Here is a 23,834-nt window from a genome sequence, read left to right on the forward strand (position 1 = left end):
GAAATAACTTGAGCTCTAAATGATTGAAATTCAAAATGATTTAAACAAGTAACTTGAAATGGCCTAAAATCAAAATAACCGAACTCCGAATTACACAAATCTATTAGTTTCGGCTACATGAGGTAGATGCAACTCCAATTGCAACTTAGATTACATTTGGTAGACCAATGTAACTTGTCATATTTGGTTTGCATCTTTTGACCAAAATTATTGGACATTTTAAAAGCACAATTTTGAGAATTTTTAGCAATACTTTATTAACATGAATTAACTTTAAATTGACATTATCCAAATTCAATCCAATCCAATTCGAGTTGAAAAGTTAAAAGCTTGAAATCTTTAATCTTTAAGGAAAAAGGATTATATAAAATAGAGATATCATCATTTTTCAATAGTTTTATGTCACGTTAATAATTTCATCCTGAATTTCAGGATTTTAAATTGGGTTTGATTTTTTTTAAAGATTGAAAATACTGATATGACATAAAACTATTGAGAAATGAATATGTGGCATAATGTTTTATACAATCCTTTCCCAATCTTTAAAATTTAGGTTCAAATTTCACCATGCATAATTATTATATATAAATTTTTGTCTCCTTATGTGCATATATCATATGTGAATTTTGTCTAATTTTTTATTCGTTGTAGTTTATATTAATTTAATTTTGCATTGTAATTAAAGTTGAGGGGGTTGAAAAAGAGAAGATGAACTTCAGCTACACTAACTTGGGGTTAGCTTTGCATGATAGAGGAATCTTTTCTTTTTGTTTTAGTTTGACAATGTCCACTAGTTAGAGTAAGAAACTGCAGGAAGGTCGGTTTGGTTTCAATCTCTCTATCACTTTATTTATCCTCCATTGACAGGACCAACAGCAATAGCCAACAACAGCACACAATCAATGCCACCCAAAGTCAAAACTCGGAACCTAACTCAGTCTCTCCTTTTCTTCCTCCACTAGCTTCTTCCCCTATAACCAATAAAATCAAAGTAACCAAACAACAACAGCAGCTGCAGTAATATATAGGAATGGGGGAAAATCAGCAATGACTTTTGTGGTACAAAAGACTGATTCTGAGAGGTCTTAGAGGAGATGATTATAGAGTGATTTAAAAAAAAACCAAAAAAAATTATGAAAAAAGGACAAGTTCTCACATGAGTAAAAAAAAAAACCAGATCATTCATGGGTCCCCTACGTTGAAGCATTTACCTTATCTCTCTCTCTTTCTCTTTAGAACCTAAAAAAAAGCAAAGAATTATAGGCTTCAACCTAATGCAAATTGGCACACACACAAAAGAAAAAAAAATGGGGGTTCTTTTGCTTGGTTTGTAAGCCAAATGCTATATCAAAAGCCAAAAAAAAGAAGAAGCTAGAAACAACCTGTTCTTGTTGATTCTTCCATGCCCTTAATTTGTCTTGCTTAGGGTTTTCAGTGAAGAAACCAGTTTTTTTTTATGCAGGTCAGTTTCTTGTTTTGTAGTTTTAAATTATATATTTCCTTTAGGAACCAACTTTATTTTGTGGGTTTCTTTTTTTCATTTAAATTATGATGAACTTTGTGGAAGAAGAAGAAGAAAAAGGGTATTATTGTAACAATGAAGATCAAGAGGAAGATGATGAAGAAGTGGTGATGATAAGAGAAATTTCAAGCAATAACTTCCCATTTTCATCCTCTTCTTCATCTTCTGTTTCTTCAAAGTACAAAGATGCTGCTGCTGCTGCTGTTCATTTGTCGCTTGGAACCTTTGATTCTCGACAAGATCATAACAAAACCCAACAGCAGTCTGGTTTTGATTTCGACAAGAAACAAGACTTGGTGATGGATTTGTCCCTTGGAAACCACAAGAACAATGATCATGAAGAAAGCTGTTATGAGTCTGTTGAAAAAGAACACATGTTCGACAAAGTCGTAACACCGAGCGATGTTGGCAAGCTCAACCGTCTTGTTATACCAAAGCAACATGCCGAGAAGTACTTCCCACTCGACTCTTCCTCGATCGAAAAAGGGTTGCTATTGAATTTCGAAGATCGGAACGGCAAGACATGGCGGTTCCGGTACTCGTATTGGAATAGTAGCCAGAGTTATGTGATGACTAAAGGTTGGAGCCGTTTCGTAAAGGAAAAAAAGCTCGTCGCCGGCGATACGGTATCGTTTCAACGCGGAGTCGGGGAGTTGGTTAAAGCACGGTTGTACATCGATTGGAAACTCCGGCCTAATGCGCTCGATCCGTCACCGTTCGCACATATTCAGCTCCGAAATCAGTTCAACTTCCTTCAACCGGTCCGGTGGGAACCCATATGTATGTCACGAAATTATCAACCTTTACATCGGTTGAATTACAGCATTGACCCTTACAATCACCGCCATCACCATCACTTCCAACACCAGCACCAGCAGCAGGCAATTACTTACAGCAGTATGTCACAGTATTATCAAATTGGGGCATTACAGGGAGAGCCAATGGTGATTGATTCAGTACCTGTTATCGAAGCTAACAATAACAAAGCATCAGCTAAAAGGCTAAGGTTGTTTGGTGTGAACATGGACTGTCCAAATCCGACACAAGATGAATCTTCCTCATCTATCCCGCTGTCCAATACACAAGCTGAATATTCAAACAAGGGAAAATCATCCTTGTCCATTGTTTTGGGGCTCTGATGAATGAAGATAAAATCACAGTACGGTTCCATTCCCCCCCCCCCACCTTTATTTTTCCTGTCTTGTCCTTAAAATCACGACAGGCAATCGATTTAGAAAAAAGGGTCGATAGATAAGATTTCATTTCATCAATATGAAGCTTTTTTTTTTAATTTTATTTATTATTTCAGTACATTAGTTAGTTAAGGTTTGGGATCTGTGAAATGCTAAAGATGAACCAAGGTGCAACATATGAAGAGTTGAAAATTGTGTATATTATCATATATTTTATATATATACAAAAAATTGCATCCATGGCTTTTCCCCTGTCTGCTTCTATACATGTATATCTATATACATATATATATATTCTGTCACTCTCTTTGCTTCTCTCTTTCCTGACTGACAGCATTTACTTGTGCTGTTATGCATGGGTAGCTGATGAATCTATAGTCTAAAAAAAGGATATTTGTTTGCTTTTTCTCTCTCTCTTTCATTTCTCCATGTTAGGTTTATATAGAGAGAGAGAGATTCTTGGCTTTGTTGCTGCAGAACAACTAAGCTGCAGGCTTGCAGGTAATGCAACAAGAAAGTTGTAGCACTGTGAAAAAGGTATTATCTGTATTCTTATAATTTGAACCTACATATCATATCACCTCATAATTTCTTCATAACTGGTGTTTTTTTATAATTAAAATATTCATTTTATCCGTTTTACAGTTTACGAAAGACTAATACTCTATCTAGAGAGTTTAAATTCTACTACTAAACCAACTTTTTTTCTCACCCAATATTTGTAAGAATTCATATAGCTTTGTCTCAATATATATTCTTTTAAAATTCATATATGAGCATGAAATATTAATTCACTATATTAATTAAGTTTTAATTAAAAACAGACAATAATAGGTTGACTAGTCATTGGTCTAATACACTAGTAGCTCATGAAGATATCTGATTTTCTTGGCATACATACTGAATTGGTAATTGGTGGTTTCAAAGATATATTTATTTTTGCCCTTGTTAGTTGAATTGCATACATTCACACACACACACACACACATATGTATAACCTTCTGATATCTATCCCATATGTCAGTGTAGATAATTGCATATTTCTGCTTTAATGTGTATATAAACACACATACACGTACACAAATATTGCTTTTCGAGCTACGTAAACGGCTTTCTGTGCGTAGTACTATATAATCACTGTTCTATTAGATGTCTCTATATTGATGCTTGCCTATGCATTGATGAGTAATTTGACAGGTCTTTTTGTAGTATATTTATGGTGTAAAATGCATTAATTCAGTTGACAAAACTTCTCTGCATGTATTATTCTGATGTTTCTGAGATTCTGAATCATGCATATATAATGAAGATATGTATATAAATAATTGACCATGTTGGCATTATATGTAGATTCTCGAGTATGTAGGGTAACCTATTTAGAGAAAAATAGAAGCTTCTGGATTGATTTATATGAAGATGATTATTTAAATCCTAAGAAACCAAAATTCTTATAAAGCTTTGCAATCTATATGTAGGGTTTGTTCAAGAAAAATGGTTTTATATTTTGGAGAAGCTAACATTTTTCTTGTAGGATAATTCTGCGAAAAATGTTCTTCTGTTGTTGTTTACCATATTTAAGGGATATATATATAATAGATGTCATTGGCCTAGAGAAAGGGGAAAGCTGGAGAACCCTTATGATGGATATTCATTTTATGCTGGTTCAGCATATAGTTTATTATGCTAATACTGTGATACAAACATTGAGTATAATGGTAAGTTATATTATACTTTTAAGAAAAAAATTCAAATTTAAAATACGAAATGATATTATTAAAAGGGACAGTGACGAATCTCAAAAAGATTATAATCTTTATGAATCATAAAACCAAGATAAAATATATATTCAACTTACGAGTGTATGTGGCAAGCTCAAATAAAGCCTTTTGTGTGGTTGCCATTGTTGAGATGATCACATTGCAATCGTATGTACTTTTGCCACTGTAACATGTGTATATATATATATACTTGGGAAGACACCCCTTTAAGCACTTCTTGAATTCCCTCACAGTGATGCACAGTGAGATGCTTCCTAGGAAACCCAGTTTTCCCCAATGTGTGTGCATATATATTTGATGGTTCCATGATGCTTTGATAACATGGGAAAAGTTAGTGCCTAGTGTATAATAGTGTAGTGTAGCTAGTAGTACCATTATATAAAAATGAAAGATTAAAGCCATAGATGTTGGAAAGGTTTTATATATAAAAAGGATTAAAGATATAATATTTAATTTTATTACTAGATGGGTGAAATTATTGTTAAAAAAAAGATTCATTAGTTTCAATCACAAAGATTCCTAAACTACACTCATAAAGAAAAAGAAGGCATTGAAAATTGAAATCCCTATAAAGAGAGCAATACATAGGTTTAATAGGCATAATTGATGATAATGATAAAGAAACCACATGTGCAAGCTACAAAGTTGATGAAGAAAAGTATAAAAATTAATTAAACTGTGTTCTTTCTTTTCTGGTTTTCACTGTCTAGTTTAAAAGGGAAAATTTTTTATTTTATATTTTGGAAGCTTAAAATTATAATTTTTTTCATTTTAATTCGAGGGTGTAAGAGAGGAGTGAGCATATATGTTTTTTTTACATGATGCCTAAAATTAATTATATTCCCACCCCAACTCTTAAATAATAAGATAATTTATTTCAACGCACTCAAACTCACATATTTCTGCATTAGTAATAATGTTAATGCCCAATATTTAATTTTTGGGATTAGACTAAATTTCTAAATCTTCCCAAATGGTTACGCCTTTCGTGCAGATCAGAATTTATCCGACAAGGAATTTCGCTACCTTAAGACCGCTATAGTTAAGACCGACATTCACCGACTACCCTATCATCAAGTCACCAACTTTCTTGACCTTCCAGCATGTGTCAACCCTCATACATTGTCTTACGACTCTACAGAGAACTATATTTTGGATAAACAGTGGCCCGAGCCTAGTCACGAGACAAATCAACTTTGGAACCATCGATTGAATTTTAGTTGAACCTGGTTTTGGTGTCGAAATTTTATGCATAAAAAGAATATAAAATTGGGTTTTTGTTTAATTTGGGTCCCATTAGGGTTATCAATTCTTAAACCCAAAATCAGTTTTCAAAATTTTTTTGATAGTCAAACTAATTTCGAAGCCTGGTCTTCCATTTCATTTAGGCCCAATTAGAGGTGGTCCAAGTTTTCTATTTTGAATCTGAAGCCCAAAATCATTTTTAAACTAGATTTTGAAATCAAGCCCATATTTAAATCTATTTTTCTTTGAATATTTTTGCATTGGCGGGGAGGGAGGAATCGATCTTGTTCTTTAGAAAAACTGTCAGAGATGTCGGACGATGGGCTGTCGACGGGGCTGGTTTAGTTTCTTTTCCCAGTCATGAAAAATTGGAAGTCTTAAAACAGTGAAAATTCACCATCAAAGTTTTGTTATTTAATGTTCCATCTGAAACAAAAGTTAAGACCAAGACATGAACAAATCACCCATCATTGTCTTCATGCCCATTTTTTCCAACAATCAAAAAGTAAAATCTTGAAACCATAGCAGCAACAATACTAGCCCAGAGATGTTTGGTGGTATCCAAAGCACTTGATCCTTTCTTCCCTTTCTCCTCTTCCACCATTTCCACCGCTTCCAATTTGTTATCCCCGTTTTGCCTCCAATCTTCTCTTGATTCCCCAACATACCCTTCCTCCCTCGACCAAGGCTTCACAGGACGCAGAGTTTGACCACCCGAAAAACAAGAAACCGAACACACATTTTCATTTTTATCAACAAACATTTCTAGGTCTTTACTGAAATGAGGATCTATTTTGTTGTTAAGAAACAAGCCACTATGTCGTGAAGCCCTGATCAATCATTTGTGAGCTTCGAAATGAAGAAATGGAACTTGAGCATATATTCGAGCTTTCCGGCGATGAAGTCGTGCCGGAGAATAATCTGAAATCCATGGCTGCCGTTCAAGCTAGAGTTTTTAAAAAAATATAGGGAAATTTTAACCATTTAATCACCGTTGAGTAATAATTGTGAGTCTCGAAACCACTTATTTGAAAAATCAAAATTTTTTATCGACTTATTAAAAATAAAAATGGGGAGTCGCCACTGATATTTTATTAAGGTGTGATCGATTCACCATTAAAAATAAATTTTAGGTCTGCGAGATTTGAGACAATAGGTCCGGGAGTCTGTTACGCACGAGGAAAGGTTAGCATCCTCGTAACGCCCAAAATTGGTACCGAATCGATTGTTTAATGTCTTAGTGTCAAAACTTGAAAAGATTTTAGAATACAATCCTTCGAAAAGAAAATTTTAATAATCGAATTGGAAAATAAGACTTACCCACTTTAAAGAAATAAATCGTCACACTCAGTGAGTTAGAACGTAATGATTCAATTTTCGAAGTTAGATTCGTCCTTTTTTTAATTTAAAAAAAAATCATACATTTTGAGAAGGATATTTGGTTATTTAAATCAATTGAGAAATCAAAACCCAGTAAGTTAGGGTTCAATTTTCTTAAAATTCCTAAACACCAAATATTACCTTTATTTTAAAAACGAGATAACAAAATGTCATATCCAGTAAGTTAGGATCCAACATTTTGAAATCTAAAGAATTGTATTTTAAAAATATACGTCTTAGAAAGAAATGGATACTTGATGATATAAATTCATCTAGAAGAATTGAAGCCCAGTAAGTTAGGGCACAATTCTCTCGAGAATTATTTAACACCAAGCCCTTTTTTTGAATTTTGAAATGAAACGATTATAATATCTTAATGAAATGAAATTCTTACAAACAACATGATTGATTAACAATATACAAAGCAAATGATGAATAACAAATTAATTCTACAATTTGGAGCAATCAAACATAAAATGCATCAACATTAATAATCAAATAACTAATAATCAATCTTACAAATAGCAAAATAATAATAATTTAATCACAAGTAACCAATTAAAATAATCGAAATGAATAAAAATTTTATAAGTTATAAGTTATAATACATTTTATGCACATATATATATATTGATAATAATTTAAAAGGAATTGTGTATCTCATCTTATAAATCATACTAATAATAAGTTTAAAAATAATATTAAGCCAATAATAAAAATAATGTTAAAATAATATATGAACATAGTAACAGGTTTATTCAACAAACTTTGAAAGCCAAATTAGAAAGGTAGAAAACGTTTTTTTTTTTTTTAAATTGAAGATAGTAACCAACAAATTTTAAAATCAAAGCGTCAAATGAAAATAGAATTAATAACGTTAAGAAAACAAAATAAGATGATATACAATAGATTCACAATATTGGTATATAATGGATTTTGAAAATATAAAATAAGACTAAAATAGTAATTTTTTATACTTTTAGACCATACTAATAGTAAACTTAAACTCTATCAAAATAAATATCATCAAAAATATTAAATACAATAATATATGAAAATAGAGTTAATTATAATAAAAATTTAACATCGAATTTTAAGAAAAAAGACTAAATTAGCATTAAATTAAAATTCATTTCAAAAAGTTAAGGGCCAAAGCAATAATTATACGCAAACAATGGAATACTCAATCAATAACCAAGAAACGGCACCGTCTAGATTTGGGGCTAAATGAAAACTAAATCAAATATGCCGTATAAATTTTAAAAGATACAGGGGATCAAATTGAAACCAAACAAAACGAAGAGGGACTTGTGAAGCAAAAAGACCGATGAACCCAAGTGCGCGGATCCTGCCCCGGGTCGAGTCACCGCGCGGGTTTGCTCGTCAGACGACACCATTTTAAATCTGGTGATTAAAACTAAAATAAAACTAAAAAACACTTAACCTAACACTTTTATTTCCTTTTTTAAAACCTAAGCTCTTTCTCCGCGCCGCTTTGTTTACTAAGTATCCGAACCATCGCCGATCCTAGCCCGTATTCCGATGACGACGGAGAGAGGGCCAGGACTGTTCTACCAGGTATGTCCCTTACTCTTTTCTAATATTTCTCTTTTAAACAACGATCGATGAACATGCAAATTAGAAACAAAAAGCCAAGAAAAGAATCAAATAACCAGTAAAATAAAAAGGAATGAAAACCCAGAAAATCACCTCTTTTCAAATTTGATTTCTCTGTATTTTTTTGTGTAAGTAGTAGTACAATCATTCTTCCGGTTCTTATATCCTCTCTTTTTTTCCAAGAAGCCGAAAATAAAATACAATTGAAATCAAAAAATAAAATAGAAAACCCCCATTGGTTCCTCTTTGTTGTGTTGTTTTCATTCTGTTTGCAGGTGGTGCGATCGTACGGGGGCTGGACGTGGCGTGTACGGAGGCCAGCTAGGAGACGCACACGCGCGTGGTGGGACAGCACGCGCGGGGGGAAAGCTTCGCCGCTGCTGCGCTGGGAGCCAATGCTGCTGAAGGCTAGGGTTTTCTGATTTTGGTCTTTAGGGCTTAGGTGATTTGGGCCAGGGGTATCCGGGCTAAATTGAGTCTGGGCCTAGGGTGTCTTGAAATTTTAGGCTAGTTGGGCCTACTCGGATTTGGCCCTGTTGTTGTAAAGAAACGGACTGTGCTATTTTTTTGGACTTTTAATTAATTAATTTTTTATTTAGTTTAATTTTGTTTTTGATTTTGGGCCCGGGCAAATTGGGCTTATTACAGTGAGAATTTTTTAATGATGATGATTAAATTGATAAAAATAAATTAGAGTGATTAAATTGATATAATCGCTAAAAGTTTACCAAAAAAGAAAGGAAATTTGATCTTTAACTAAAGAAAAGAACGAAGCGATTTGTGTGCAGTAGGGTTATTAAAAGGGATATTTCCAGAATAAGTCCCTCTGTATCTTGCCTTTTGCTAAAAGGGGTTGCCGGATGGGTTAATTTCAAATTTGATCTCTTTTGTTTTCAATTTCTCTCTAATTTTGAAATTTCAGGCAAATCAATTACCGATTTAATCCCTCTACTTCTTACATTTTTTATATTTTGATTTAAATATTTCATTTTAAATTTAATCCCAGTTGTATATTTTCATTCTCCCAATTTCAACCCCTTGCAAAGTTGTCACTCACCCGTCAAATATCTCGGAATAATATTTTCTGAACCATTTTGCCACTAACCCCTACTGTATAAATTGATCGTTTTCAGCATTTAGTGCCATAAGCCAATTTCAAGCATACTAAATCACACGAAAAGGAAGTTCGCAAGACGTTTCGTAAGACATAATTTTGAGCAAACACGTAATTACATGAAGTAAGGTTCAATTTTTGTTGTTCATATATAATTACAACTCTATTTTTCTGCATAATGTTTTTGGTTCCAACATGTGAAACATGTTATTTCGTTGAAATGAGTGGACGAGTTAATGTTGTTGCTTATTATGATGGTGAAATTCATGACATCGACATTGGGATCGTTTTTTCATCAGAGAACACAACATGGTTGGCTTTCAACCCGAGCATATAATTTTTGGAGCCCCGTGCAAGAATTAGGCGAAAATTTGTCGAATCCACCCAAATGAAAGTATCGTCATTGAAATGTCGATTTTTAGCTGCAATCGACCTCGTCAAAAATGAGGCTTTCGATCTCGAAGGCGCAAGGGAGATGGAAGCCATGGTCCAGACGTATATTGCTATTAGATCACAAATACTCGAGTTATATGCGGAGTTTGCAAACACAGATGAAGAGGTCAACATATGTTCCAGTTCGAGAGGCCGAAATGGAAAAGGAAGCTGAGTGGGTTCACGACTTTGTTAAAAAATTCCCATTATGATATCTCGGAATCATTAATGGGAAGACACTCGTCGATTTCTGCCCTAAATAGTTGGGGTAAGGCGATAATCGAGAATTTGACGCACGACACTCAATTAGTAGTTTTGATTTCAACTTTGAGAGGTCGATGTTTTACGCCAGGAACACTTATAGGGGTATGGCATCAAGTTCCACTAGTGGACAATCCGCAGGTGATTTTGGTTGTACCGACAACTATACAAGAAGGGATTATATACTCCCTACAACCTCCACCAGTGAGGGGACATCCAACCCTAGACATGCTAAGGGGGTTGAGATTGAAGAGGACATTGAATTAGATGCGGATCCAATCCTGGAGTCCAGGACGAATGATTTGGAAATTGCATTATTTTTTAAACTAAAGCCAGTTCCAACTGAACCAGAAGGTGAAGGTTCGAACGGGGAAAGTCCGAACGAAGTTGTTGAAGAAGGTCCGTGATTTAGTGCATACTTACCTCCAACCTACATGCATAACGTGGACCTTTCAGCAGAAGGTGGGTTGGAGTTTTTAGAACTCCCACACAGAAGATCGGGGCATGCGAGTTCTTCATTGAATGTTGGTGATTTAGAAGCGAGGAAGGAGTTTTCCTCTAAAGATACTTTGGTCGCAGAAGTGAAGCAATACAACATAAAGAAAAGGGTAAACTTCTACGTTGTTAAATCTTGGTCGAAGATATTTGATACACAATGCGAGACAGTAGATGTCCAAGAAAAATCATGGCTTCTATGAAGAAAACGGCGGGATTGTGGATCATAAAGAAATATACCGCTTCGCATACGCATGTTGTCACGGGTACTACGTTAAGACTGTCTAATAATATTTTCTGAACATTTCGGGTCGACCTCCAACTACCGTAAGCTATGGGTGACCAAAACTCGATTCGATTAAAAAATAAGAATTTCGAGTAAATCGAGTTAAATTTTACAAATTAAATAACAGATTGGTGTAAATACTCAATTTTGAAAATTACCAAATTGGTCTAAAAAATAGTGACAAAAAAATTCAGAATAATTTCAAAAATTTTAAAATAATATTATTTTTAAAACTCAAAATATTTAAAACAATTCTAAAATTTATATTTTCCACCAAATATGAATATTATAAAAGCTTTTTAAAGAATATATAAAAATTAAAAAAATTCTTAAAATAATAATTTTGGGGCCGTAAAATAAAAACTGTAAACCCTTACAAACCTTAAATAAAACCCCATAAAAGAATCTAAGACCTGAACCCCAAAAAATCGCTAAAAAAACCTTGGAGAGAGTGTGTGAAAACATGTCTATTTGAATGCACTTTGCTGACTGAGTAGGAAAGCGCATCCAGTTGGAAGCGTTTTCCTGTCAAATCCGCTAAAAACTCGTCTCTCTCTTCAAAATTAGCCTAATCCGATAATTTTTGAAAAAAAATAACCTTTTTGGGTAGTTCACCCCCAAAATTGACCTAATCCAATAAATTAAAAAAAACCGACTTAACCTTGTAATTTTTGTAAATAAAAAAAAAACTTTTCAGGCAGGTGACCCGTTGGTTCATGTATATGTAGGATTTCATTAGGAATTTTGAAATCAGGTTTTAAATTAGAATATTAGAAAATTTATAAATATTTTCATTTAAGATTTTTATTAGATCTTTTAGATTAGAATTTATATATATTAAATTAGTTTTATGATTTTATTTTAAATTAGATTTTAAGATTTTTTTTTTCTTTTTCATTTAGTTAGACTTACGATTTTATTTGAGATTTTCATTAGGTTTTTTAATTACATCTTTCAATTTTTATATCAAGTTAGATTTTAAGATTTTTATTTGAGATTTTAAATTGGTTAAGTTTTGGAGTTATAGTTTTATTTAGGGCTGAGTAAGATTAGATTCGAAAAATTAGATAAAAAAATTTAATTTTGAATTAAATAGTTCGAGTTATTTGAGTTAATCAAGTTATTCGGATCAACTCGAATAAAAAATTAAGTTTTTCAGTTTAACTCGAAAAGACAAAACTACTTCGTTTTAATAAATGTTTATTTTTTAAAAAGTTAAAAGTCAAAACAATTAAGTTAAAAGACAAAATTACGTCGTTTTGATAAATGTTTACTTTTTTTTAAAGTTAAAAGACAAAACTACGTCGTTTTGATAAATGTTTACCCATTAAGTTAAAATGCAAAACCTTTATATTATTTATGTAGTTAAATAATCTTGTAGTTCGTCTACTAGTTAAATAATCGGTCTATGTAAACGCAATATTGAGTATAAACAATAGGATTCGTTAACTTGACTTGACTTGACTTGAAATTTTTTGACTCGATTCAATTCAATTAAAAAAATTCAAATTGAATTCAGTTGCTAAAATAGGATTCATCAACTAGACTAACTCGAAATTTTTTTACTTGATTCGACTCGACTTAATTGAATACTCACCTCTAGTTATATTCCTTTAGTTAAGAAACCCTAATTGTTGAACAATGTAAGATTGTCTTCGGATAGGCATCGTGGGGTTCTATAATCTCCCTACATGTAATTGTACTCTCGAACTTAGATTAATGAGACCGAGTCCAATTTTTTCGGGCTTTTCTTAAGATTAATTAAAAAAACTTAAACAATAGGTGACTAACCAACCTAGCTCCAATCGATTAGTGACGACTCTATTAGATTTGATTTTTAGGATCTTGCCTCATGTCTAACATTGCTTAGGTCCCATATCTCCTAGGCGAACATTATGAGAATATAACTTAATAAATTTAACAACGTTTAGATCACAACTTACACATAATATATAATTTGTGTGATGAGTGCAGAGAGGGAGAGGCATACTACACTTTTATTAAGAGAATTTAGGTTTGGATTTTGTAAATGACATTGTTCAGAAAAACAAACACAAATCTCACAAATATTAATTACCATGAACTTTAAAATGGATATAAAAACAATGTTTTCAAAATTAAGTTGATGCCCGAACTGATCAGACTATTAATTTTCGATCTGATTGATTCATTTTTTAAAAATATCTAAAAAGTAAAGGAATATAATGAAAAATCAGAAAAAAAAATATTGTTGTTTATTTGAATTGAGTTTGGGCCAGTAAATTTTAGCTCAAAAACATTAAAAAAACCTAATTTTACCAATTTTTATTAGTTGAAAACAACTTATAATTAAACAATTTAATCCCTTTCTTCGAACCACTATACCAAGCTCAGAGAGCTTGATATAAGCTGTAAGCCAATCAAAGAGCATCTAGTCAAAGTATAAGAATATATATATATATATATACATATACAAATTCAGCTCATCTGCAGTAATGTGAATACATATCTTCAAAAAAGATATAGACTTACGAATTCCACTAATTAAACCCAGTTTTTTTACAAGAATAATTCAATAGAAATGATGGAAAGAAGCACCTTTTTTTGCTGTCATATGTTCTTCTCTTATAGTAATTAGCATCGGGGATAAATTTAACAATCCATAAATAAATAATATATCAGAATATTTAGTAAGACAAAAGTTCATCTAAATTTCCACATGCATATGCATTTTTTCTTATTTTAATGCATAATTTAATAATTAATTAACGAGAAACGAATATACAGAAGAACTGAAGCACCAACTTGTGATTTTTTTTTAAAAGATCTAATTTAATTTTGAAAGTTTTTAAATTAATATAATGCTTAAAATTAACTAAAACACACTGATAATAATAATGCCAACCGAGTTAAGACTCAATCGACAATTTATAATTATTTTATAATATATATTCACTTGCGTCATTACCGATAAGCAGCTGGTAAAAAATCATCTCTATTAGTCAATTTTCAAATATATATTTAAGAAAACAAATTTTTCATTTAATTTAAAAATCAAATTTACATGTTTGGAGTTAAATATATCTGTCTCTCCGATGAGTCGATAATGAACTATTGTCGACTCACTTAAAGAAAAGGGAAACATGTAGTATCTATTTTTACATATTGATAGTGGATCAAAGCCTAATAGTAATATATATCAGGTTTATTTTGGATAGGATATATTAGTCCAAGAAGGCTCATTTTCTTATTTTGGATTAGTTGAATTCGGATTTTATAATTTGGAGTCATTTTGGTTTAAATAGTTTACATATATATATATAAATTCCATAAATATATTTATTTCAATATAACATTTGCTTGTTGCACAAGTAAACTAGAAATTGGTTAAACTTGTGGCGTTCCATTGCAGTCTTGTTCCTCCATTTGCGGCTGTTTGAGGTTTTGAGTTTCTTCTTTAGCCTCACAGTTTCTGCCCCATAGCAGAATATATAAACCAATCACAACAAAAACAGATCCAACGGCACTGTTCAATGTTCATAGCCAACAAAAACATGTTAGAAGCCATACAGAACCAGCAATTAATAGAAGGGGTAAATTTAATAAGATATAAACCTTCCAAGGTAGATTTGCCCATGTAGAACAGAGAAATCAAAAATGGCTGCAAATATTTGCACCAAGGGAGTGAAAGCTGAAGTGAAAAGTGGACCCTTTTGTTTCACACACCAAGACATTCCCACATAGCACAAACCAGATCCCACCATTCCCTATAGATTGAAACAATCTGGGACTGAGATTATGAAACCAAGAATCGGAAAACATCGCGAAAAGACCGATACTTACTATGTACGCCACTGTTACGAGTTCGAGTTTCTCCTTCAAGACCCATCTTGTGAAATCCCTTTCTGTTATCAAACTTATAATGGCTGATTGAATTGCACTGAAAAAGGACAAGAATGCAGTACTAGAATATTGGCATGGATATGTCCTTCCTATACTGGCTTGCACTAGGAACCATGATGACCAACAGACGGTACCCGCGGCTAGGAATATCGAACCGATGCCCCATCTCTCTTTCTTAACGTAGTTCACAGCGTGAACCATGGTCTCTGAATCCGACCTGACTAACGTTTTCCCTTTGTAAAGCGTCAGCACCATAGCTCCGCCGATGCAACCCGTCGTGCCCACAAACTTGGCGATCCCGGACTTGTTTTTGATATTCACTTTCTCTAACCTGCAAAAAATGTATGATATCGAAGACTTAAGACCGAGCCGTACCGGACCGAGTTTAATACACTTGGTGTTTAAGACTTTTTACCCAAATGGTAGAGCCAATATGAAGGTAATTGCAGGAACCATATTAAGGAATGCACAAGAGAAAGTTGCAGATGTATATTCAAGTCCCAAAAGGAAAAAATATTGACAGAGTGTCGCCCTGTAAACCAACATTTATTATAAGTTTCTTAATAAACTTATGAAAATTTTATAAAAAGCCATTAAAGGATTTTTACAAGCTACTAACCCTATAAGAGCATTAAAAAAAAGCTGGCATAAAATTCGAGCTGTGAGCTTTGGTCTACTTTTCCTGCAAGAAAGCTAAAAAAAAGCCCGTTAGTACGGTGCGCGAGTTGACGATGATTTACTTCTAACTGTAATTGTACCGAAAAGGTTACCTTTCCCAAAAGTAGGCAATTGGTGCCAAAAATACAGCTGAAATTGCTTGACGGTACATTAAGATGATTATATGGCTAACACCATTATCAAGAACTTTTTTGACAAGCACATTTGTTATAGCCATGGCAAAGTTTATAGCCACCATTGCAGTCACAGTCTTCCATTGTTGGCAGCTGTTCATCTTATACAATATTTGTGAGAAAAACTTTGAGCTTTGAAGATGTAATTCGGTGTTTGCCAGTTTTTATAGGGGTCTCTCTACTCTGAAATTGAAATATGAATTGTTTTGATATTCCAATTAACTTTGCCAAACTTTTTTTTTCTCATTTTATTCTGTTCTTGAGCTTTCTCTTTATTGCCTTTTTGAACAGTAAGAGATCATAAGAATCAAGAAGAAAAAGTTCATGCATCATCAACGAGTTTTAGACTTTTTGGAAAGATTCATTGCTAGTATTGTTAATGTCTTTCGAGAGGACGATGGATCAAGAGTCAGTTTTGTACCAGTGGGGGCGTACAAAGGAAGAAGTATGGGGGCACCCGAAGTTTCTGCTTCAGAACACTATCTCTTGAGATGTTTGCTGCGGTAAAACCATCATAGAGGCGCTTAAACTATGAGTCTATGTACGTTTGTTAAAAATTACATCCATTTTTATTGACTAATGCATGTACTTTATTTTGATATATGGAGATCAATTTTTAACAAAAAGACTAACTTACTCTTTGATATATTCCGGCTCCTTATATAAGGGCCTATATAATACTTTTACCTATTCTTTGCATGTAATCTCTAATATTATACCTACATTAAAGGGTCATTACTATCGTGACGATATTGATTGCATGAGAGGGCATGGAGAAATAAAAACTTGCTTACAAGTGATAGGCTGGAACATTTGTTTTTATTCCGATAAAATTATTTCCAAACTCTTTGTTAATCTTTATTTTACAAGATTCTAACTTCAAACTTAAACTCGAAACTTGAACCCAAACCCTATATAATACAAAATTTTGTTACATGTCATTAAGCATCTAAGAAAGTGGTGACAGACAAGACTAAGCATCGGCTTGTTGTGTGTGGCATCCAACTCCAAAGATACAAAAGATTGACTGGGTAATTTACAAAAGGGAGTAGAGCTGAGAACATTATGTCAAGTCTTGGAAGAAAAAATGGCAAAAAAGAAATAATTTTAAATTACCTACGATCCAAGTAATCAGATGCTTATTATTTTGTTCTGCTATAAACAGAAAAAATAAAAATGAGAACCATGATTTTTAATTCGGCTAAAAAGTGTAAAATTTAACATCGTGAGGCAAAATGAGAATTAATTATTAGTTCAAATCTGACTTGGATATATGATATTGGTACTTCTAATTGAGTCTTAACTCGATTAGTATGAGTATTGTTGTAAAAGAAAAAAATATTTTCAGATCAAAATGCAGAGATGTTTAGTACAATCAACTTAAAGTAAACAAATATTTTTAAAATAATATTGAACTCTTATTAAATTTAAAATCAAGTAAAATCGAATCCCAGAACTATCAAGGGTTCCTAAATAAGCAAATTTTCAAAAAAAATAATTATGAATTTCATCCCCATTAAACTACCTTTTCTATGTTTGTAATTTGTAAATTCTAAAAATTTTAAACAAAGAAACCAATTTCTCAATTCTTATAAAGTAAAGAGACAAAATCGAATTTTATTTTATACAATTTCTACCGCTACTCATAACTCTTGATTATTATGATAATCACGATACTAATTAAATTTAAACCCAATCCACAGAATTAAATATTTTCAAAACTTTAAAGGACTTGCTACCACTAGCTATTCTGGGAATAACCCTCTTTATGCCTTTCTTCTATTTTAGGACATTTGGGGCAATTCTGGATAACCGTGGAAGTTGGCTTCAGTCATTCAAAGGATTATTCTTTAAAAAAAAAAAGGATATGAAAAATGTGCGGATTTCTATGTCCATTGCTTGATTTCCAACATGAAATTCTAAATCCTTTTGGAATTTCAACTCAATCAATACCAGTAAACACGATGCTCTCTACCCCCTCCAATGATTTATTTTTTCATAAGAAAAAGGCTCTAATTATCGATGAATTCAGGGCTTTCCTCAATGAAATGGATAAAGATTTTTCTAAAAAAGAATCAAATTGGTACACAATCCAAAGAATTTGATTTACAAATATTAGACAAAAGAAATACAGATCGAATCAATTTTAAAAATCAAACACAAAAGCTCTCACCTTTGAATGATTAGAAAAGACCGCACAATACAAAGAAACCGAGCAAGATCAGCCAAACAATGTGAACCAAAAGCAACGCTTGACCAGGAACCGACGCGCTACCTCCATTTCCAACTTCACAAAATCCTGATTTCGCCACGCGAGTGCCGGCACAGTAGGCATCCGCGCAACCGCACCAATATGTTACGCCGTCGACGCCACAAACGGGCTCCGTTCGGAAGCAAGTGACCGGACACGATGCCGGCTTGGTGAATCGAGCGCAGACGCCTTCGTTATCGTCGGCGATGGTGAATCCATCGGAAGGTAAACGGATAGATCTTGAATTATCTGGAGAAGATTGTGCGATCTGTGGAGAGAAATAAAAGAAGAGGAGAAACAGGGTTAAGAGGTAGAACGGAGTTGCCGTGAAGCACGGCATGTGGATGAGATCGGAAGGAACTGCTGCAATTAATTTTTCGAACCCTAACCCTAATCCCCAAATTGAGTCGAGTTTTTTAACGAGGCAAATAAAAGTCGGTTAGCTAACGTAACGTCCATATGACTTTTCACCTTTTTTTAAAAAAAATTTATTTTAGGTTAACACGTGCTCCAAGTCCCTGCATTTTTCCTATATTTGTAATTTAATCTTTATACTTTTTCAAATTTAAAAATTTAAATCTAAATTTTAATAATGTCTTCTTCTACTAAAATGATTCTACTAAAATGATTGGTGTGATATTTTAAAATAAAAAATTTTACTTAGTAGCAATTTAATAAGAAAATTAAATTGTAATGGATCTGAATTTAACAAATGAATTTTAATGGTGTTAACAATTGAACTTACATAAAGAATTAAATTCCTAAAAATAAAAGTAAATTAATTAATTTTTAAATTTAAAAATAATATAAAGACTTGGAACATATTTTAACCATATATTTTATTACACTTTCTTGTTAATTTAATTCATTTGCAGACACATTTTTATTTTTTGTTGAAAAGGATAAACAATACAATAGTTATATTAAACTATCAATAAGTAACAGGTTTTATAGAAACAATTGCAGGCCCTCATCCTTGTTAAAAGTCAATTTAGTAATGCGATCAGCTTCTATATTCTCTTCTAGAGGGGTATGTATCATTTCCCATTGTACCATTATCGACAATAACTGCTGAATACGTATGATAAGTATAGAATTAGATGATCTTGAGAAAGCTACTTGTATGGTTTGAATAACCTTCACTATCCGTCCAAATCGACACTTTGTCTCAATTCTTATTATGTAATAACATCAAGCCGTCAAGAATCCCCATAGTTCAGCATTGAATACCGAACATTTTTTATATTAAACTGAATCGCAAGTAAAAAATATTGAATTCAATTATTTAATTAACATTAATTTTAAGTTAATTCCTTAAAAAAATATCTCAAACTAATGGTATTTTTTAGTAATCATGCTCTAAGCCCAAATCGATTGCATCTACTTTTCAGCAGAAGCATGTTTGTTTATATATTTAATAATAGATTAAAATAATTAAATATATAATTGCAATTATAAATTAATCCATAAACTTTGGTTCTCTGCGTTTGGTTCGCTGTATTGGATTAGAGATGTATTGGATTAGAGGTGTATTGGATTAGAGGTGTAATAGCAAATCAACTGTTTGGTTGAATGTAATGGAATAGATGCGTAATAGTAATCTTGTGTTTGGTTGAATGGAATAGAGGTGTAATAGCATAGTGGAAAAAACTAAAATGACTAGAATACCCTTAGCATAAATTTATTTTGGTAAATGATTATTGTTATTGTTATTTAAATTTTAATAAGATTATTATTATCAATAATGAATATTTTAATCATATTTAAACATAATTATTATTAAACATATTTTAATTAAAATATATAATTTAATAAAATTCTTAATAATTACCAGAAATTTGTTTTGGTAAATTATTATTGTTATTGTTATTTAAATTTTGATAAGATTATTAATATGAATAATAAATAATTTAATCATATTTAAACATAATTATTATTAAATATATTATACTTAAAATATATAATTTAATAAAATTCTTAATAATTAATATTCTTATATGAATTTACTCAAATCATAATATATTATATGATACTATAAAAGATAATTTGAAATAATTAATATTAAATATATTTTAATTAAAATATATGATTTAATAAAATTTAAAATAATTATAACTAATAAAATTTAATAAGTAAGAATTGAACTCTAAAAAATAAAAAAAACATAACCATATCGAATTATCATCAAGAACTCGATTGAATTTACAACAATTCTGAATTAAACGGAAGTACTGCCTCAATATCTCACTTTCAACTAAAAATATAAAGCAAGCATTCAATAGAAGAAATTCAAGCCGATACAATATCTCTTTCACCTTGCTCTCAACTCCAATTGGCCTTCCATGAAACCGATTCTTCACTTCAAACAAAATAGCTCACCAATCTAGCAGGAAAACGAATACTGTCCAAAGTTGCCATTGAAAATAACCTCCAACTTCATGTGTCCATTCCACAAGTTAAGGGAAAAAGCAATCTCTGTAACATCCTGTGCCCTGTATGATTTAGGGTGCCATTTTCTCTCAGACCAGTCAACGCGCGTTATTGACCAGTTTGCGATGCCACCGGGGTCAACCAACTGATAAAAGGAACAAGCGTTAGAAGAAGCTAAAGTGAAATGTATGAAAAACATGATGCAGAGTATGATTCTTACATTGAAAAAGGTTGGGAGGTAATGCTCGTCGGCAATGCAGTTTTTGCCATCCGCAAATGGCTGTTATAATCAAGAACGTGAATGACTGAATGTCAGCAACATAAACTTAGGCACAAATTCTATCATTTTGTGCCCTTGTTAAAGCTAGAAATACTATCTTAGTGCTAATGCTAATAGTTAAGCTAGAAAATGACGGAAATAAACATCAATAAGGATAGTTGAGACCAGTCTAACAGACAATAGTAAGGATACGTAATGCTTTCGATAAACAGCAATTGTTAAGAGCTACTTTTGGCATCATGTACCAAAAGAAGTTACACTTAGGCCACCTAAAATTAATTCTTCTTATGTTTCAACATTATAGTCGAAATGGTGAATACAAAGAATAATCATTAAAATTGGAACAAATAAAAGTGAACCAACGCTCTCATCAATGAATGCAAGGCTGCTGTAAATTCGAAACGAGAACAGAATACTTTAATAAAATTTACCCTGCAGTAATCCCGAAACCTTGAATAGTAAAGACTGTCAGCCATGACTAGCAGAGCATGCTGCCTCCTCATTGTGAACCACTGCATAAAATTCAATGATTTAAACTTGCTACAACAAGACACTGTATAAGTTCATAAGAGACTTTATAATATCAATTAACACATACCTGTGCACCCTTTCTGAAGTCTTTCTCTTCTACTTCAGGTAACATGCGTGTTGAATACCTGCCATTTCCATGAGGTCCAGGATCCACAAAGCTGGCAAACAAAGTGGGTGGGATAAATTTCAAACAAGGGAAATGGTGCAACAAAGTCCATTATGCGTATGTGTATGTGTAATACTCTCAGATTCTACTCACCAGTCAATGAAACTCGTATTAGCATGCATTAGATAATTGTAGACGTAATCAAAATTATGCAATGGAATACAACTGCAATGTCACCATCAATACTTCAGATTTGGTAAAAGTACAAGTAAATATATATATGTATATTTTGGGAGGGGCGGGGGTGTTAATGACACGAACTATATTTTACCTGTCAGAGAGTAAAACAAAATGTTGGTTATCAGGATCTTTTAGAGCATATGCCAATAATCGTCTCTCTGCATCAACCATAGAAAATGCTCCCCATGTAACCTGCAAATTCAGTGTCAATAAATAAATCAATAGAAAAACTAACCGTACAATAATTGTTGAAGTAGTCATATATCAGATAGCAAAGCTCAACCACAAAATTTGATCTAAGAAACATACCGGAGAACTGTGAATTTCCCGGTTAAGGAAGTAAGGGCTCACATGCACTGGTTTTTCTTTTGATGCATGGATATAAACAGAAAATCTTCCCTCATTACCCTGCCAAGAAAATTGAGCAAACCTTTTTATCAGGATACATGCTTATTATAATTCAAAAACCAAAAATGCAGAAAAAGATATACAAAGTTATTAGAATTCCTTTCTGCAAGAATTCAACAGAAACAATACAGACTGAGCAGACAGTCGATATAACCAAAAGGCATTGATACAGACATCCTGAATCATACAAAGCAGGGAATTGCCTTGTCCTCCACCCTAGCAATTATATCAATTCACAATAAGCCAGATTGATTTCACTAATACCTTCGCCATACACATTAACATATTTGCATTGGCAATCAACAAAGGAAATGTTCTTTACTAAAATGAAATACATATGGCTCTCATTCATATTAGGCAATTCCTGGACACAAAAACTAGTAAAATGACCAACCTGAATTTAAGGATAATAACCATGAGATTTAATGGAATAAAAAATAAAGTCCATGAAGAATATGAAGACATTAGATCACGGAAGGGAAAAATGAACTAGCAACAACAACCAAAAAAACTTACACGGAAGAACATATCCCAAAGCTTCTCAAATGGCAATGAACCTGGAGTTAAGAACATGAATGCAATTTTAGGATTTTTGGATTCGACAGGAGGTGTATCCAAAATATCCCTAACCACAACCCGTGAAATAATCTCCTCATCAGTTAATTCCCTTTTAGGAGGAGGAAGCCAATCAGTAAGGACCTTGCAACCTCTAGAAGAAAATACATAACATGCAACATCGCTGTTCGGTGGATAGATGTAAGCACAAACTAGAAAAAGGCTGACAAAAGAAACCATTAAAATAATCCATATTGGCCTCTTCAAAGGAGAGCGATGGCGAGATCCAGGCAAGATCTTAGTATCACCCATGCTACCTAATCGCCACTCCTTAGCTACCTTCATCTAGTATAAACAAAAGAGCTCTATATTCATGTGTTTCTCCTTTGTTTCAGTTTCCTCCTCAAGGTAATCAATCAGTATCCAACAACCAACCCCAGATTCTTCAATGGATCAATGTAATGTGATCTGTAAAAAGAAACCATAGGTGAAAAAGAAAGGAAACGGAGGGAACAAATCGGCAGCAAAGAGGCATAATGGACTGGGAGGAAATCGGCAGAAAACAAAAGCAAAGAAATAAGGAAGGAAATCGGATGAAGGAACAGAAGAAAACAAGGGGATGGGGGGAGGGCAAATCAGGGAGGTGATGCTCAATCAGTAGCTAATCTGGGCAAAGAGGGGGAATAGAAATCGGTGGATTTCACCGATTAAGAAGGTAATGGATTAGATGCGTATTACCAATACATCAAACCAAACGACAAACCAAACGACGTGTTAGAGAAGTATTAGGTGGGGCCCACCGATTAGGGGTGTATTGGCTTAGCCAATACACCAAACCAAACAAGCTGAGTTTTTTTATTCCAAAGGTAATATTCATCAACGTCTGGTAAGATAATTAAAAATATTATTTGTATGCAAGGTAAACTTTTTAAAACTACTAATAGAAATTATTTAATTGTTTGCCACATGTTTATCGA

The 23,834-nt window shown here is 32.7% G+C and overlaps 4 protein-coding genes across 5 annotated transcripts; 1 reads left to right on the plus strand and 3 right to left on the minus strand.

Moving 5' to 3' along the window:
- The first annotated feature begins 845 nt into the window (after positions 1-845).
- On the plus strand, positions 846-2,955 carry LOC107945935 (B3 domain-containing transcription factor NGA1). Of its 2 annotated transcripts, XM_016880103.2 has the most exons (2): positions 894-1,462; positions 1,571-2,955. In XM_016880103.2, exon 2 carries the CDS (start codon positions 1,633-1,635, stop codon positions 2,659-2,661), a length of 1,029 nt encoding a protein of 342 aa, XP_016735592.1. In that variant the 5' UTR covers positions 894-1,462; positions 1,571-1,632; the 3' UTR covers positions 2,662-2,955. The 2 variants fall into 2 exon arrangements, with proteins under 2 accessions (XP_040962720.1, XP_016735592.1); XM_041106786.1 differs by having other exon boundaries at positions 846-2,955.
- Positions 2,956-14,410: 11,455 nt separating this feature from the next.
- On the minus strand, positions 14,411-18,053 carry LOC107945933 (WAT1-related protein At4g01440). Its single transcript, XM_016880100.2, has 6 exons — positions 15,976-18,053; positions 15,825-15,887; positions 15,621-15,737; positions 15,146-15,536; positions 14,918-15,069; positions 14,411-14,828 (listed from the first exon to the last, which is right to left on the minus strand). Exons 1-6 carry the CDS (start codon positions 16,155-16,157, stop codon positions 14,690-14,692), a joined length of 1,044 nt encoding a protein of 347 aa, XP_016735589.1. The 5' UTR covers positions 16,158-18,053; the 3' UTR covers positions 14,411-14,689.
- A 47-nt stretch (positions 18,054-18,100) lies between these two features.
- LOC107945934 (uncharacterized) lies at positions 18,101-18,807 on the minus strand. Its single transcript, XM_016880101.2, has one exon. It carries the CDS (start codon positions 18,645-18,647, stop codon positions 18,240-18,242), a length of 408 nt encoding a protein of 135 aa, XP_016735590.1. The 5' UTR covers positions 18,648-18,807; the 3' UTR covers positions 18,101-18,239.
- A 1,654-nt stretch (positions 18,808-20,461) lies between these two features.
- On the minus strand, positions 20,462-23,485 carry LOC107945932 (glycosyltransferase BC10-like). Its single transcript, XM_016880098.2, has 8 exons — positions 22,819-23,485; positions 22,204-22,302; positions 21,986-22,086; positions 21,808-21,879; positions 21,616-21,706; positions 21,449-21,529; positions 20,958-21,017; positions 20,462-20,882 (listed from the first exon to the last, which is right to left on the minus strand). Exons 1-8 carry the CDS (start codon positions 23,200-23,202, stop codon positions 20,691-20,693), a joined length of 1,080 nt encoding a protein of 359 aa, XP_016735587.2. The 5' UTR covers positions 23,203-23,485; the 3' UTR covers positions 20,462-20,690.
- Positions 23,486-23,834: the final 349 nt, after the last annotated feature.

Source organism: Gossypium hirsutum, chromosome D12, assembly GCF_007990345.1.
Source record: "Gossypium hirsutum isolate 1008001.06 chromosome D12, Gossypium_hirsutum_v2.1, whole genome shotgun sequence".
NCBI lineage: Eukaryota > Viridiplantae > Streptophyta > Magnoliopsida > Malvales > Malvaceae > Gossypium > Gossypium hirsutum.

Bases quoted from the DNA above. Each gene is read 5' to 3' on its own strand.
- LOC107945935 (XM_041106786.1), top strand. From the start codon at position 1,549: ATGATGAACTTTGTGGAAGAAGAAGAAGAAAAAGGGTATTATTGTAAC.
- LOC107945933 (XM_016880100.2), bottom strand. From the start codon at position 16,157: ATGAACAGCTGCCAACAATGGAAGACTGTGACTGCAATGGTGGCTATA. The intron at 15,537-15,620 runs GTAAAAAGTCTT...CATTTTTTGCAG, and splicing joins ATATTGGCTCTACCATTTGG to GTTAGAGAAAGTGAATATCA. The intron at 15,070-15,145 runs GTAAGTATCGGT...TTCAATCTATAG, and splicing joins TCGTAACAGTGGCGTACATA to GGAATGGTGGGATCTGGTTT.
- LOC107945934 (XM_016880101.2), bottom strand. From the start codon at position 18,647: ATGCCGTGCTTCACGGCAACTCCGTTCTACCTCTTAACCCTGTTTCTC.
- LOC107945932 (XM_016880098.2), bottom strand. From the start codon at position 23,202: ATGAAGGTAGCTAAGGAGTGGCGATTAGGTAGCATGGGTGATACTAAG. The intron at 21,018-21,448 runs GTAAATTTTATT...TGATTATAACAG, and splicing joins GGTTTCGGGATTACTGCAGG to CCATTTGCGGATGGCAAAAA. The intron at 20,883-20,957 runs GTAAGAATCATA...TCCTTTTATCAG, and splicing joins ACCTCCCAACCTTTTTCAAT to TTGGTTGACCCCGGTGGCAT.